Raw genomic sequence first — 18,652 nt, 5'->3', positions numbered from 1 at the left:
TCCATAAAATAAATACCTTCGTCCATAAAAGAATTTTCTGAAGTTGTTTTGGATTATGAAGTTATATAAAATTTTTAAAATATAAAATGCTTCTTCAATATTCCACTAAGAAATTTTATTAAATAAGAATAATTTCAAGTAATTCCTAATTATCTAATATATATATAATTATTTTTCAACATTTATTAATATAATACTATAAATTATTTTAGTCGAATGATAGAAAAAAAATTATTCGACGAATAATATATTTTCGTTATTCGAATTCGATTCGTATTTTCGAATCGAATAATTGTATTATTCGTATAAGTAAAATACGAATCGAATATCGAATAACAAATAATTCGTTTTAGATATAATTACGAGGAGTTGAATACTATTTTAAAATGTAGTCATAGCTCAAAACCTTTATTTATTAAGTTTTTTTTAACTATATCATATAAATAATTTAATTTACAAATTACAATAAAAACAGAAAATATATTTATAATCGGTGAATAACTTGATTTTTGAGATTTTTTTCCTAATAAAATAGGCAAAAAAGGGTAGAAAATAAAATGATAATAAAATAATGGCGAGTAAATATATAATATCTTATAAGCGGATTAACAAAATTTTTTATTTGTCACGATTGATTTACTGTAACTTCTTAAAATTGATCTAATACATAACATATAATTGTAAAGCAAATTTTAGTTAAATGTTTTATTAATTAAAAAAATATTCGTAATAGCGAAATTATTATTTAGTTAGTTGTGCAGGGTTGCCTGCCTGATTTATAAAAGAATGTTTATTTTTTACAAAATAATTTATAAAGATTTGTTTAAGTTAGTTATATAAATAAAGACACATTTAATTTACATAGAAATATCATACCCAAAGACCATGTAAATAATATCTCAAATATGAGTAAAAAAATTCAGTCATCGCAAACAATAATTCGGGCCATTTTCGTTTGAGGCACATTTTTTTACGGATGGTGGAATATTTTTATTGTTGTAAATTTCATTTATGATTACTGTTCACATTATAGTGATTAACGGTTTTAGCACTTAGCGAATTTGGATTGGAATTGCTGTTACTCATTATATTGGGAGGTATTAAATATCCCGTCCGATGAAAATGAATGTTTTGCCATTTTCCATCTTTCTTTTGCCAAATCCTCGTCTCTTCGGATTGTTGGGTATGTGGAGATCCACTTCTAATTTTTTTTAAATTTAAATTTAAATTTGATTAATATTTAGTATTTTACTTAATATTTAGTATTTTACTATTTAAAAATTGTAAAATAGTTTCTATAAATATTAATTTCTCCTTTTTTTCTTCTTTCTTCCCCTTCCTCATTTTATGTATAATAAATAAAATGGGAATTGAGAAAAAGCCTGTGGAAACTACATAAAAAAGCGGAGAAACTAAAGACTGTGAAAATAAAATTGTAGGAATAAAAGTATTCGTTAAATAAATCGGTATATACTATATTTTTAAAAATAAAATTAGCAAGGGTAATATTTAATGTCAAGAATTTTATATTTTTTGTGCATTCCAGGAGTCAGTAAAATTTATGGGGTATAAAAAAACTGTTACCTATGTAGAGCTCAGAAAGTCCTGAATTCTGGATAAAATAGGGTGAGGATAAAAATTAAATAAATCAGACTAGAATTTATTTTTTTATAAATCAGACCTGGTGATTAATTGAAGATTTTTATTTTAGAAAATGAGCCTGGCCGAGCAAAGTAAATAAAAATTTCGGGTCGGGCTACACGAACTTATCGGGTTTCTCTATTTTGTGGATGGCATGTTACACGATGATTAACAATCAATAACGCTAAAAGGCATTATAACCCCCTCCCCGTTTCCCCTAACAAAAAAATCTCGGTTTGATAAACCATTTAAATAAAGAATAATATTTTGATCTATATTTTTTGGCCGCTGATAAATTAACAAACCTCAATTTGGAAAATATACAAAATCAACACTTTTTAAAAAAAAGAAATTGTAACTAATTTTGACAAATGATATATCGGTGAAGAAAATCTATAAAACTTGCCATATCCGAAAAACAGGCCAGTGTCCGGGTTGAGTTAAAAAAATTTGGCTAAGCGGGGAAACTGGTGCAAAGTATTTTTGGCAAAATCTATATTTTTGTTTACTGGATATATTCCATATTACAAAAGGATAAATTATTTAAATAGTTTATCTCATTAATTTATTAAATGGATTTTTTTTATCGCTTCTGTATATTTTTAAAAGGGTATCAACGGTTTGCAGTGAGATCGACAATATATTATTATATACTTTATTATAATTTTTAAGACAAACTTATCGATATATTGGGTTAAACGAATATAGGCGATGCACGATATTTCATCGGAAAGGAGGTGAACGTGAGGATTTAGGATCGTGGTGTTTATGGATTTCGAATTTTTACCTAATACTTTAAAAAATATATATCATAATTATTTTAATATAAAATTTAATGTATTTAATATCTGGTCAATGAGTTCAATATTTTACTTACTATATACAATATATTATATAAATGTTCAAAATCTAAATTTATACCATTTTCAAAGTAGAATTTATGAAAGTCGGTTCCTTCGACTAAGTAGCCCATAGCTTCTGGTTCAAATGCAGTTATATTTGGATCACATATTTTGCTGTATATATGTATAAAAAATATATAATATGCTTTAATTTATAATTTAATCCACAAAAAGATCTCGAAAATTAAAAAAAATTAATTTTGATATAACCTGATTATACAATAAATATAGATTAATAACTTAATTAAGACACTTACAAGCGTATGACAAGAATTATAAATCTAAAAGGCCTTTTTTGAATTTATAATTTTGTAGCTCTGTTTTTTAATATGGATTTTGAATTATTCAATTTCAAAATTATAAATGTTATCACTTTCATTCCTGCAAGAATAATATATAAATTTGATAAAGCATATTCATTTGCGTTTTAAAATAAAGATTATAACTTGAGCTAAATAAATAAAGTTTTGTATCTTTTATCAAATCTCCGTCGTATTAAATTAAAGATACAACCACACCCATGTGTTCTCTAATATCTTAAATTCAGGAACTTAACCGTAACATGCCAGAATTTAGAGGAATGGAAATATGATTTTAATTTTTTTTATGGCGTATGATAAAAATGAGAATATAATAAAATACCAGATAGGTAATTCCATGATAAATCGACTGAAATAACCTGATTTTCAAAGACTATTTTTAAAATAGATGAAACTTGGCCTGAAGGTTAAATAGATTGTGTATTTTATAAAAATTTTAATGCTCTAGCTTAAATATATCCCGAGATATGGACCTTCAAAATTTGATGAGAGCCTTTTCTTATAACGAATCTCAAATTACTCAAAATATTTTTAGTACAAAGTAAGAAATTATATGTCATTTTGTAAGCCCTTAAAATTCTCTTTAACAAAATGTAAAAATTGTTTTAAAAAAAATCTTCAGTGTCGTTATATTTCCGGTAAAGCTAAAAATTATTTTGAGAAGGGCGTAATTTGAAACGATAAACCTCATCAAAGATATTTATTACCAATATATTAAAATATTTAAGTAAAAATATTATCGGAGAAAAAGGAATTTAAATTCTAATGTTTTTATAATTTTATGAATAAATAAATCAATTATAGGTAGCGTTATTTTTAAATTATAATGTAATTTATAAATAAAAATATGCATTATATATTATAGATATTAATATTTCTATAAAAGCTAGAAATTTCTAAAAAATACAATTTTTTTACTTTAATAAAAAGAAAATATAATCTTTCTCTATAATTGATTTTTTATTCCATTATAAAATAAAATTTAAATTTTATATTCTCCGTTAATATTTTTAATAAAATATTTAAATATACTGACAAGTGACAATAAACATATATGATGAGTTTCATCGTTTTAACGCCCTTTAAAATTGATTTATTTATTCTTAAAATTACAAAAAACTAAATTTATATATTAAATTATATATTGGTAATAAACACATTTCTTGAGTTTCATAGTTTTAAATAGTGCATTCTTCAAAATATTTTTTTTTAATTTACCGGAAATACAACAATGAAGATATTTTAAAATAAATTTTGCATTTTCAGGGCTATAAAATGTTATATAATTTGATTTGTGACTTGAGACCAAGAATATTTTGAGATTCGTTAATAAAGGAAAAGGCCCATATAAAATATACAATCTATTTAACCTTTATACCAATTTCATCCATTTTTAAAATGGTCGTCCGAACCACTGAGTGATTTGTCATGAATTTAACCAGATTCTAGGGCATGCGAGAGGTGTTGATAGGGTTAAGAGACAACCTGTCAACCAGGGTTGGCAAGTCGGTCAATTGACCAGTAAAATTCAGTCAATTGACCGGAGGAGTATTTGACCTGTCAAATACGGTCAAATACTTTAAAAAATTTAAAGGAAAAATAAATTGAAAATATGTTTAAAAAAGGGAAAAAAGATGTAAATACATGTGATCACAATGTTTGCTTATTTTTTGTGTCCACAATATAAAGAGGAGAACTCACAAGTATGTGATATAATTCAAGAATTAGCTCTTTTACAAGGTAGTGATGACCAAAATATTTTAAGTGATATAATTAATTTCAGAAGCAAAATCAGCATGTTTAATATAGTCAATTATGCGGAAAGTAGTAATTTCCAGAAACAATCAATTCCGACCTCTAGTTAATAGATTAAACTTTGTCCACCCTGCCCATTAAGAGACTAACAATTCCTAGTTCTACTTCTTCTTTAGAAAGAAATAGGTCGATTAGGGTTAATATTCTTATGAAAATGGAAATCGATTGAAGATCTAAGACATCAGGAAAATTGATTAAAAAATATTAAAGAAAATGATAATATTGAATATGAATCAGAACAAGAACTCTGCTACAGATAGCTACACGTTAGTTATTGAATGACAATGAATTTAAAAAATTTATATTATAGATTTCATTTTACTATTTATATTCAAAATAAAGTTAATGTTAACTTAAAAAAAACATATATTTGAATTTGACCGGTCAAATATCGGCCAATTGATCGAAACGTATTTGACCGGTCAAATGCACAACCCTGCTGTCAACTAAAGAATAATTTAAAAGCCATAAGGATATGAAGGCTGTGATTAAAAAATGAAATGGAGAACGAATATCAAGACCTTGTTTGGAAGGTGGAAAAGACTATAACTAGGTAAGATGGGTAAATTATAAGTTGATAGTTTACCCAAACTGTTGGATTTGTGCTATGTGGCATTTAACTAATAGATCGGTATACGAAGGGATTGTCCTATTGTTTAAAATAACTTTAGGGCTTGAGGGAAACATAGGTCCCAGAGCCTACCGGAAAGAACAAAAGGTTGTTCAATTACTTATTTATAGTACTGTAAACATTTCTAAAAAATCGAACGCGTTCAAGTTCAACGTTCATTGACAAAAATCGAACGCGTTCAAGTTCGTTCAAAATTTTATGACAAATTTAATTTAATATAAATAAATATCTTATATTTTTTAACACAATATATTAGCTATATTACAAAATAATATAGTTTTATTTTGATAATATAATTATAAATACAATGTAATAGAGGGAATAAATTTTTCTTATTAAATTTTAATAATAATTATTTTAAAATTTTTATCTGATAGACAGGAACACTTGGCAGTTAAGTTAATGCGGCATTAGTTATACTAAAAACGCGCTCTACAGGGGCAGATGAGGGGATTGCGGTATTATACTTAATAAACAACGTGGAGAATTTATTAAAAACATTTATTGTTTTGTCCTTTGCTACAAAAATTGAGATAATTAATTATCCTCCAATTCATCCTTTACTCGCGAAAAAAAGAATATCTCGAAATTAACAGTTCTTGCAATATCATTTCTAGGGTTTTCAATGCATTTCTTCAATAGCGTTATAAATTTATTTTTTATAGGTTTGTTCTGTGGAAGTTTTATCCATGGCCATTGAAGCTTGAATATTGGATTTATAATTGCAGAAAGAACATATTGATCTTCATATATATGTTCAAATCTTTAAAAAAAATAAAATATATATGTAATTAATTTGATAATGATAGGTTTAATACTTTTTATTAATCCCATTGAATAATGCATCTATCAATAGTTGACCATAATTTAACCACTAATTATTTTAATTTTAAAATAACTATCGATAATGTTGGGGTCAAATAACCTTAAATGTATTTTTTCTAAATTTAATGATTTTACTTAGTTATATTATATAAAAATGGTAACTAACGGTATCTCGGGAAAATTTTTCATCTTTTTTTATAAATTTATTTTTTATTTATTTTTATTTAATATAGCTTTTTTAAAAGACCATAATTATAATATTATAATGGAATATCTTATTTTTACCGATAAAATTTTTAAATGATATAAATATGTATAAAACTATTTTTGATTATCAGTGTTTATTCAAATAAATTGGTTATTTATCTAGAATTTGATTGAAAATTTCAAGAAAAAATCTTAATTCTCTAGTATATTATGATTATATTTTTATCTTAAATATTTAGTATTTGATTCAAAATTTTAAATTAAATTGAAAATTTTTAGAATGAATCTTAAATAATTGAAAATTTCAAGAAAAACTCTTAATTCTCTAGTATATTATGATTATATAGTTTTAGAAAATTTAAATTTTAAGAAAAAAATCTTAAATATCTAGTATTTGAAAAATTTTAAATAAATCTTAAATAATTGAAAATTTTAAGAATAAATCTTAAATAATTGAAAATTTCAAGAAAAAATCTTAATTCTCTAGTATATTATGAATATCTAGTTTTATCTATTTTTTTATTTATTAATAAAAAAAATAAATAAAAATAAAAAAAATATTTAAAAAAAAACAATAAAAAAAATAATAATATCGAAAATTTTCCCGAGATACCGTTAGTTACCATAAAAATTAATAAAATCAAATGTCGTTTTAAATTGGAACTTGAAGATATTGAAACTGATATAATACTTTTTAGGCACATTTTACATTTGGTAAGTATTGAATTAGTTCCTTCAATATAGGATGTTACGTTAAAATATTTATTATATTTGGGCCATGGTAATGTTCATTTATCTAATTTTGAATCTTCAGAATCAAATAATGATGATGAAATAATAATATTTAAATTAAAATATAAACAATAATATTCAATGGTGTGTTAAAAAAATTAAAATGTGAAAAAGGAAAAACAGTTACGTGTCTTCCAAATACCCCAAACAATCATAGTTATCGCATTAAATTATATTTAAACTATGAAGTGTTTTACAATTAATCAAAATGAAATGACACACTATTTATTTCAATTCTGGTTGTGTTTATCTTTTTAATATCCCCAAAAATCTGTTTCAAAAGTAGTATATATTATTATAATAACTGGCCTTATGCCCTTATCTATTGAAATGAGCTAAATTACTAACAAAACTATAGTTGAAAATTTTTATATTTTTTCTTTTTACTTTCAAATATACTAAATATGAAAAGCTATTTATTTAAGCATGTTAGAATTATTAAAAAAACTAATACTTCATTTGTTCGCTTCAAATTTATATGTTTATCTGTGTCTTAGTTTAAAATGTTTTTTATTGCCAATAAACTCTCAATATTTCCAATGGCTGGTTTATTTAAACCTTATAAAATGGTTCAAATTTACCAAAAGGGCAAGAACAGGCGCTGGGGAGATGATACGATAAAATTGGAGTTGGGTATGAAGTTGTGAAGAGGCTATGTTTATTAGTATAAAATTGAAATGGGTATGGGAGGAAGGGTTAATGAATGGTGGGGCTATTGATATTTTTTAATTTTTATCATTAATGTTTTTTTTTGGTGTTATATAATTTTTTTATTTGATTAACTGTGGAGTTTTTATTTTTATTGAAAAACAATAAAATTATTAGCATTGCCTAATTTTTTTTATTTCCAAAATTTAAAATTAAATAAAATTTAAAATTAAATAAAATTTAAAAACATTACTCTCCTCCAATTTTATTTTCCACTTAATTATTTAATTATAAAGGTAATGAACAGGCCTGAATGAGTTCTAGCATCATCAATTGCAGTTTACCAAAACAAAAATAGTTTTCGCGAAAATAGTAGATCACTGAAGATATATTTTTTTAGTGTATTTTCAGTAGAAGAAATATTTGTAACTTTGTCAACAATATTTTTTTATTAATTTGAGAATCGTTAAATCAAGAGCGCCGGTTATGGGCTAGAACTCTTAAAGTTCGAATTTTAATACAAGGTTTCATTTATTTTGCAAAAATGTTTGTTAAAATACATCCCCATCGGCTTGAAAAATGGGGAGGGGAGTGCAGAAGTGCCAGTATGACCGATAGAAAATATATTAACGTAAATAAACTGTTGGGAGACTTGAAATAAAGGAATAAGTTATAGTTGCTAATAACGGGCAGGAGGACAAATAGTCATTATATAACTAGAGTTTTCCGTTTTGAATAGAAACTCGCATTATGAGAGTATAAAATACGTACATATGATTTGTATATTTTATCAACTTTCAATCCGAAACATGATAGAAAAAAATAATTTTAAAAAGTATTTAAAAAATCAGCGGTGTTCGCAGTGTAAACAAAATTCCTTTAAATAATGTTCTAAATAAAATAGGAAAACAGTCTTTAAAACTCTTTAATGATGAATGGGATATGATTGATGAGCTTTACGCACTATTAAATCCATTCCGAAAGTCGGTAGAATTTCTTTCCTCCCCAAAAGGATCTACAATAAACTTAGGGTTATTATTTCGCAGTGAAATAGAAGCTCATATACAAATCAATAGATCTGATTGCTCAGATATTATATGCTTAAAAGAAAATATGAAAAAAAAGCTTGACCATAGGTTTCCCATTACTGAACTTCAAGTTATTTTATATTTTTATTAATAAAATTATATTTTAAACATTAGATATTAGCAACTCTACTTGATCCCAGATTTCAAAATCTCAAAGTTGTTTCAGAATATAATTCGAATTCTACGACCTCATTGCAATTTTTAATTCGAAATTTAAAACTTGTAGAGCATGATAGAAATGCACAGAGTGAAATTCAAGTTGAGGATAATGGTCAATCAAGCTCTTATATAGCTAAATTAGCTCGTAAACATTCCCTTCCTATTATCGATTATAACAATATTAGTAATCTTGAACAAGAATGCCATATTTTGCTCAGCCAAAATAATATCTCAGAAGAGGATGCATTAATCTTTTGGAAGAAAAAGCGACTGGAACTTCCTATGCTTGCATATTTAGCTAGGAAGGTTCTTTGTATACCTGCAACCAGTACACCCAGCGAAAGAATTTTTTCCATTATAGGATTAATACTCAATGCGAAAAGGACTTTTTTATGTCCCACAAATCTTGATAAAATACTGTTTATTCATGACAATTATAATTTTGCTAAATCTGAATTCTGACTTATTATATTTCACACTTTATATTTTGCTTGCATTCCAAATTTATTTTAATTATAATAAAAATCAATAGAATATTTCTTATATGTGTTGTTGATGTGACTCTGGTCTGAGTAAAAATATAATTCCTTAGTCTATTTCCGAGAATGAGAAAATACATAAATTTAAATTGGAGTGAAACAGGAAATAATTTAAGATCAATTAAACTATGTTAACAATGTGTTAGAAAAGATCGCCTAAATAAATTATAAAAAAATGTAATACATTAATTTATAAATTAAATTCATTAAAAAAATTTTTAAAATAAATATTGCACCACCGCCTCCGACAATTTAGTAGGCGGCGGCGAAACCGGCGTGCGATCGAACGCCGATAAAAAATTTAAAAAAACCGCCGCCGTTGATTGAAACATCGGAGCACAGGTCTAATTATAATTATAAAATTGCAAATTTATATTTATAAAAAAAATTAAAATTTCCATGATTCACGGGAAATTCATGTTCACGCCCGATTACGCCCGTGAAAAATTTTGGGAAGGCCTGTCACGCCCAGTCACGTTAAATAATTTAAAGACACGATGGGTCACGCGGAATTTCACGGCCCGCGCCCACCACTACTCTCGCTATCAAGTTTTATTGAGTATTGAGCAAAACTAGGGCTGTGCCGATATTAAATATCGGATCGGATCAGTACCGATATTTAGCGTTTTCCAAAAATATCGGATCGGCCCGATACCTGTAAAAACCCCGATCCGATCCTTTTACTAAAAATGCAATTCTTAAAACTTTTGAGTAATGAAACTTTGAATTATTATTACATCATATTTATTATTTTTTTAATAAAAATTTTTTTTAAAAATATTTAAAAAAAAAAATAAAAAAAATTTCCGAGTTTCAGTGAGTTTCTATTTTACAATAATATTTTCTAAATAATTTTTTTTTAAACAATGCAAATGTTATTTATTTTTTTAAATAGATTAAGTTTATTATAAAAATAGAAAGGAACACCCAAAGTTTTATTTATTTTTAATTTTTTTAAAAAATAACACCAATTTTATTATTTATACTTTAAATAAAAGAATTATTTTAAATATGGTTTCTGAATTATGGAAATATATAAAGAGAATTTTGCAAAATGCGTTATCTGCGGAATTCTAATTTCAGGGGGGGGGGAATAATGAAAAATTAATTTAATACAACAAATATTCGGAAACATTTAAAGCGATTCCATCAAACGGAATTCGAAGAGCTAATACAAAAAGAACAAGAAATATTAGAAAAAACAAATCAAATTTTTTTAAAAAAGAGCCCTGAAAGTCAGCCATTCTTAATAAAACTAATATTTGGAAATATTCTGATCCTTTGCCTGAAAATCTAGAGGCTACAATATCAGCCATTCTTAATAAAAATAATATTTGAAAATATTCTGATCCTTTGCCTGAAAATCTAGAGGCTCTTATATTTATTTTAAAAAATCTAATATATAATTATATTTATTTTATCTATTATAATATAATTTTTTTTAAATTATAGTTGAAATAAAAAAAATTAAATTAAATGCATAATTCTTTTGCATAAAAAATAGATTTCTTAATTACATTTGGTTCAAAGAGGGGTGGTTAAAAATCAATATAAATATCGGATAGGTATTCGATCGGTTTTGAACTAATACCGGATCGGATCGGTGAAAATATGTGGATCGGCACAGCCCTAAGCAAAACCAAATGGCTAAAGACCATCTTAAGGATCAATGGCATAGTCAGAACTCCATTATTTCCAATATTTGGAGCCTATGACAATAAAACCTACTGGTTGTAGTGATAATAATGATAATGATAGCAACATTGATGATCTTGAAATTTTACTTTTAGATAGAGAAAAAAAATCATATTATCATCAAATAGAAAGGAGGATCAAAAAATGCTTATTATCATCAAATAGAAAGGAGGATCAAAAAATGCTTATTGCATTTTTAGGAGAAAAGTTCTCAGAAGTTAAGAGAATAAATAAGATAAATATTTTTAAATTTTGGGAAAAAATTCTTCAATATATCCAGAATTATATATATATCTTGTTTAGAATCGTCATAGCTGTACCGGCGACACAAGTACAATAATTTATGTATTATAAAGATAACTATCTATTTCAGGTAAGGGTAGAACTTTTCTATCTTTGAAGTATATATTGTCTAATTTAGGTGGAAATCTCAAGGATGATAATTTAGAACATATTATGATTGTGCAATTGAATAAAACATTTAACATATAATTTATTTCATTCAAAATTTTTTATTTGTAAATTATGAATGTGTATATATTGATAAATGAATGAAAAAAAGGTCTTATTTTAAGTTTTTATGTTCCCTGAACCCCGACCCGAACCTTTTTGAATTTTATTACTGTACCCGAATCCGGACCCTTTTTTTTGTCGAAGGGTTCACATCCCTTACATAATGATATTATATCTTGATTAGCTTCAATAAATTTATCTTAAAATATAATATCTAAAATATTATTAATTTTAGTTCAGATGTTTTTAAAATATAAGCCATTTGTGGCGGACTTGGATCTGTCAAACCCCACATGAGTGTTTACGCGTTTTCTTAAGCCTAGGTTAAGATATTTGTTTTAAAAATTACCATTTAATCTTGATAAATAAATTAATATTTCAAGTTAAAAAATTTTTTCATTATTATTTATTAAACCCTATATATTTTATTCTCATCGGAGTATTTGAGGGTAAACCCGCATGGTAAAATTTTAAATGGAATTATTGTTTTTTTTGAAATGCAATATACAGCCAAAATTATTCAACATAAAGAAATTGTAGTCGAACGAAAGATTATCAAAAATAAAATTTCAAGCTGGCCAAAATTTGCTTTAAAAATACAGGGCTGGGTGTGAAAATAAAATAAATTCAAATCCCGGGCTGAACTTGGAAATAATATAATTTATTTATATAAATTCCGGGCTGAGCTTAAAAATATTTATATTATTCAAGTCAATGGCGGACCTGAAATTTGACCTCATAAATACTTTACAACAAAACAGTTTTATATAGAAATACATTATGGTTGGATTCACTCCTTAATTCAGTTTATTGGCCCAATTTTAATTGAATAGAATTGCCAGAATTTAAAGCAGTTTCTCCATAACTTTAATTGGAAGCTCTAAATAAGGATACCGCGAATATCAATTTGTAATTTTTATTAGCTTAAAATTATATTTGCGAAAAACTTCATATTTCACTTAAGATTGTGAATCATTTGATTTAAAAAAATGGGACTTACGTGTAGGCTTCAAAATCACCGTTTGTTATGGCTTCTAGGAGTTGCTCGGTAACTTTGATTATATCCTGCTTGCGATCTATGATTAATAATAATGATTTAGAATAATTTCGAAAAGTTATTTTTTATATAAAATTTGATTTTAAAAAACGTATAATTTTATATATTTTACTCATTTATTCTAAATAAAATCTTTTTAAGTAAAGAAAGAAATCCAGTATGATAAATATCGGAAAGAATATTCAAAAAGTGAAATATTTTTTTAAAAAAATATATATATTAAAAGTTATACAAATACAAAATAAGATGCAGGAGGATGGATGGTATGATCCGATTTCTTAAAAAAAAGAATAATAATAAATTGAATTAACCTAAATATATAATATTTATTTAGATTGAGTTAAAATATATCCTTCCCTCATTTTATATTATCTTATATAAATATCGGGTTTACCAATATATTTTTATTTTTAATAATTTTAGAAGGTAGGGAAAATCCTTATCAATTTTAGCATTAAACAAGGACAAAAAAAGGATTCAAATCGCTATTTTTTTAATGAGTTTGGCTCAGGTTCCCTATCGAACCGAAATCCTCATATGAAATGAGGCATCTCGGAATGAAGGCTCATATAAGGGGTTTTATAATATAATTAAAAATATTTATTTATAGATAAAATATTTTATTAATGAAAAGATTAAATACATTTTCACCTCTAATGGGAGCATAAATTTTTTAATTAAACTGTTTTATCGATTTTTTCTAAATATTCAATATAGGGTGCATGTATCCAATTAACGTTATGAATGAATGCTAAATTTTTTTATGATCAATGTTTAAGGAAATGATAAAAAAAATTATAACATGAATATGGTATCATTTGTAGAGAACAGAGAGATCAACCTTCCTAAGAATTTTAGGGATCAAATCAATCTATAAAACTAAATGAAATCAATTTACTTTGGATCGGACATCGTAGGAGGGGGGGGGATGTTTTTAAGCAGTTTGGTGAGCATGCATAAGTCATCAAATTTTAAATGAGACAGCGCGAGGGTGATACTATTATCAGGAATGAAAATCAAAACCTTAGATCCAATTAAAATTCGTCCTAATTTACAATTTTCCAATTTGTGTAAAGTTATTTCGTTTATGCTTCCTAATATTATGAGATTTATTAAAATAATAAACTTAGAATTATTCTGAATTTCGGAGTACTGGTATTTGTCACAACTTTGACACTATTATGTTGTATATTAAGGCGATTCCTGGATTTTAGGGTGGCTTGACTCTCCTTAGAAGATTCAGCAAAATCATTTGAAACATTATTAATATGGCATGTTGAGAAAAAAGGATTGGGTGGGGGTGCAGATAATGGCATAAGCCCGGTGCTAGATGAGAAAGAGGTTTTCGAATTTCGATGATTTTTGATGGCTGCCCCTGGACTGAACCAAGTTGGCAAAAGAAGTGAGGGAATTCTTTTATCATCGTTTGAATCTTGATAATTGAAATTGTTGTCTTTGAGCGATAAGAGATAAGCCAAATGGTTTTTTAAAGTAGACATAACTCGATTACCCTTTCCAAATTTCTCATCTGTAATCCTCTTTTGATTTACGCATTCCTTGTGGGGCAGTGTTAGGTTATTGAAGCATTTGTATGTAGAAAAATATGAGGATAACGATGTCAAGGAATCCGTTGTGTTGCTCAGAGTATAAGAATTAATTGGTGGAATATCTTCAAGTTGTTCTGGGCAATTAATTTGAAATTTCGTATTATCATCTGAAACTGGGCATTCCGGGTTTAATTTTAAGTTTCTAGAGTGGTGGCGAGATTGCTTGAGACGTAAAGGTGCTGTAAATGGGAATAAAAGTTTGGCTTTTTTCTTGGAGGAGAGTGGCGAATTTCCGAGAAAATCTTGATCGTAATAATCAAAGAAATTTCTGAAGTGATTATTATTATTATAAGCATTATCCCTTAAGTTGGAATCGCTAAGGGATAGCTGAGATAATTTATCGAGCTCTGGCGATTTAGAAAATAAGTAATTGTTTGTATTACATTTTTCTTGGGTTGTTGAATTGACTATCGGATATGGATGGCACAAAGGAGCGCTATTGCATCGGGTTTTGGAAGAGCTAATCTCATCTTTATTTATATAATCGCCATTTTGGTCCAAACTAATGGTGCCCTGGTCAATCAAAATTCGGGGTTTAACACTTAAAGAGATATCTGAATCATTGCAAATTTTGCCGTTCCTACATTTGGTTTCCATGCCATCTTCTCGTGGGAGGTTAGAAGATTTTTTTGTAAAGAAATAGTTTTGTAATAAATAAAATGTTTTTGGCTTCTTTTTCGCAAAATTGGGTATGTGATCAACTTTGTTAATAAACCGATCGCTATGCAACTTATTCTCACCTTCATCAAATATTTGATCTTTCATACTATATTTCTATTTGATCACGCATCATGTGACTAGAAAAATACTAATGTATATCGATTGATGGTAAATTATCCTTAAAAAAATGTATACGGAGATAATATTATAATCTCGAGTTATTTTTATATAAAAAGACAGAGATAGATTTAAAAATATTCAAAATAAATAACGAAAATGAATCATTGATTGAGAATGGTTTATTATTTTTTTAGCGTAAATAAAAAATCTGACCATATGATTGCTAATAATCAAAATGATAATCAATAAAATTATCATCAGATAAAAAGTGAGATATATGAAGCATGCATATATTTACTTTATTCCTGCGTATATTTTTAGTTGCTTTGCTATTATTTATTTAAATTTTGTTAATCGAATAGGAATAATAAATAAAAGTTAATGGATTAAAAAAATCACATGTGCATATATTAAAATTGTTTATATAAAAAAATTATAAATATATTTTATGATTATCTAATTTATAATATAAAAATATTGATGAAATTAATACAATGTAGTTTTACTACCACCAATGGTTATGTAAAAAGATAAAAGAAAAAAAGTTTAATGATAGATGTTTTTTAAATGTCACCCGTACTAAGCTAACTAATCAGCATCGTGCAACGTAATCTCAAATGTCTACCTAATGGTTTATAATTTATTTTTGTATACCTGGCAGATAAGGAACCCATCCGTAAAATATTATGATTTTAAAAATTAGTGCCGGGCTATGAAAATAGATTAAAATTACATCAATTTAAACAATTTACGAATTATTTAAACTATCGGAATATTAAAAATAAGGACCGTAAAAAGATTAAAATTTTTAAAAAATTAGAGCGGGGCAAGTATTGAAAATTACAAAATTTGAAAAATAATATTTTGGCCAGGTATTTTATTTTTTATTTATAAATTTTAGAATTGAATTCTTTGAAAGTAGAACAAATATAAAAAACGGGTTCCATAATTAAACCTTAATATTCTCTATTTAAAACTATGGCATATTCATCAATATATAGAATACACAAATATTATTTTATAAAAATAAATTTCATGCTCATAAGTCATAGCCCATTCATTCATTCCTGGCTACTCGTTGAATGCATATATATTTATATACGTTTTATTGCTAAAAATGATCTTTATGCATATAGGGTCATAATTAAATCTAAAAACAATCTGAAGATGGATCCGTAAAAATTTTTTTGTAATTTATTAATCATGTGTATATCATAATAAATATGGCATTTGGGAAATTCTGTTCAATGATGATCTTGCACCACCCTCCCCACCCCCTCTAGAAGTTCCTGGGTTAACGGCATCAGATTTAAACTTTTGTACGATATTTATTATTAATGGTTCAAATTAGAGATGTGCAATAAAAAACTCACACCCATATATTTTTATTTTAAAAATTGCTTTAATTCATGAAGGCTCTCTATTTTACTTTAATCCTTATAAATCCAGAAGCGTATCCACCGAGAGGAGGATCCCTCGGTAGCAAATTTTTTAGAAAAAATATATAAGGGCTCAGGAGCGTAACCAGCGGGAGCAAGAATTTTTGAAAAAATATAAAAGGTGTGAATTTCAAAGCTTTCTATTTCAAATAGGTTATATTTAGAGTAACTATTTACTTTTACAAATATTCATATATTATTATAAATATATTCAAATAGTTAATTTTATTTTTAACATGTTATATCATAATATATTTTTTAAATTAAATATCTGATTCTGTATGCGGGACTTTTTTTTATAGTAAATATTGAAAAATAAATCAGATAGATACAGCATCATGGCCGCAGCCTGGATTTTGCTAAGGGGAAAGCACAATTTCTGGGTTTTAGCATAAATTTTATTGGTAGGTCTAGGTTATTTTTTATAAAAATAATATTGGCTTTTACCCTTTTAAAAAATTTTGAATTATAGTCATTATTTAAAAAAATTATTTATTTTTTTCAAATTCTTGTTTATTGTAATAATTTTCGAAGGGGGGTATTTCTCCTTAGCTATGCCCATGTACAGAATTTAATATGAATTCTAACTCTGACTCGTCATTTAATGAGGATGACATTCAAATGATTTAGAATGATGAAATAGAAATTGTACCATCCCTTTCTAAAAGTATTACTAAAACAACAGACTTATATGTTAAAATACCTTAGCCAAGCAATATGGATTCCATAGAGAAAACTGGTAGTACAAGCAATTTTAGCGTTAAATGTTTCCTATGTAGTATTGTTAAACCGCTCAATTTCGATTTTTAAAAAGGTCCCGATTAAGATTTTAGCTAAAATAATAAGTCTTAAGATTTTGCTCATAGATGACAGAAATTACAACTCTTTTTGTCAAATCTCGAGGTTTACATAATATTATTTTGGCTTAAATCTTAATCGGACCATTTTTAAAAGTGGACCCAAATAATGTCGTTTAACAAAACTACTACTATGCCTTCCAAAAAACAGGTATATTTCAGCATCTATGTCATCCATAACCAAGCTATGGGAACACATCTCTGTAGGATTATTTTTACATAATATGCCTTAAATAATTGTACTAAATTTTAGTTAAAACAAGATTTTTGTATAGCTAAATATTATACAGAATTATGATTTAAATTAAACTAACTTTATAATTAAAATTACTTAAACTACCTTCCCAGCGAATGATGATTTTCTTGTCATACATTATACTTAGTAGCAACATAAGATGCTAACAAGATCTTTTTATATAATTTATAAAAAGCATATAACATTGCCATATGAAAATACTTTGTGGAACAAAACAAACTGGGCCATCATCTGAACTAATTAAAAAGAAATTAAATTATTACTTAGCTTATTTTTGAATAGAAACAAGCGGGTGTTTTAGACAGAATTTTTAAAACAGTTTAATATTAAAGGCAAATAATAATTTACTAAGCCGCATTTTTATAAAAATAATCAGTATATTTTCTTTTAAATAAAAAAGAATGTGTTATATAAATGATTTATAAGGTAACTTATAATGTAACTCGTTACTTTTGAAATATACTGTAATTAGTTACATCTGAAAATATGTAACTAGTTACCATTTTACGAATGATACTGTAACTGTAACTAGTTAAATTTTAAAAGTAACTTTTAAGAACATAAGTTATATTCTATTCAAAATATTAGCAAAAAGTTAAGATTAATTTATCTCACGAAATTTAAAGTTTATAAAGAGATTTTACTGAATATAATTATTTCTGAGACTTATTGTGCCACAGGAATAATGAAACAGAAAAAAGTCTGAACGACAAGATGGAGCATTCGAGATCAAACTGTTACCGCATTTTTTGGATCTAGAAGAACCTATTTTGTATGCCCATGGAGAAATATTAGAATCACCTTAAACACATATTTCATATGAAGCTGATACATTGTTAGATTTAATATGACTATGAATTTTTTCATTGGAATATATTAAT

At 26.1% G+C, this 18,652-nt stretch overlaps 1 protein-coding gene across 2 annotated transcripts in view; it reads right to left on the bottom strand.

The window, feature by feature from the left end:
• Positions 1-512: 512 nt before the first annotated feature.
• The window catches only part of LOC135928477 (calcium/calmodulin-dependent protein kinase type II delta chain-like), a 66,983-nt gene continuing 48,843 nt past the window's right edge, over positions 513-18,652 (bottom strand). Inside the window, exons 1-5 of one of the 2 annotated variants that reach the window (XM_065464940.1) lie at positions 13,959-15,276; positions 12,776-12,851; positions 2,563-2,657; positions 2,320-2,434; positions 513-1,201 (exon numbers count right to left, since the gene is read on the bottom strand). In XM_065464940.1, the coding sequence (XP_065321012.1) occupies positions 1,006-1,201; positions 2,320-2,434; positions 2,563-2,657; positions 12,776-12,851; positions 13,959-15,204 (1,728 nt within the window). In that variant the 5' untranslated portion in view covers positions 15,205-15,276 and the 3' untranslated portion in view covers positions 513-1,005. Of the gene's footprint in view, positions 1,202-2,319; positions 2,435-2,562; positions 2,658-12,775; positions 12,852-13,958; positions 15,277-18,652 lie in introns of those variants that run through there. The other variant, XM_065464941.1, reaches the window with a different exon arrangement.

Source organism: Gordionus sp. m RMFG-2023, chromosome 4 (assembly GCF_954871325.1).
Source record: "Gordionus sp. m RMFG-2023 chromosome 4, tfGorSpeb1-WG-v2, whole genome shotgun sequence".
Taxonomy (NCBI): Eukaryota; Metazoa; Nematomorpha; class Gordioida; order Chordodea; family Parachordodidae; genus Gordionus; species Gordionus sp. m RMFG-2023.
This window is presented reverse-complemented; position numbering and strand designations above follow the sequence as displayed.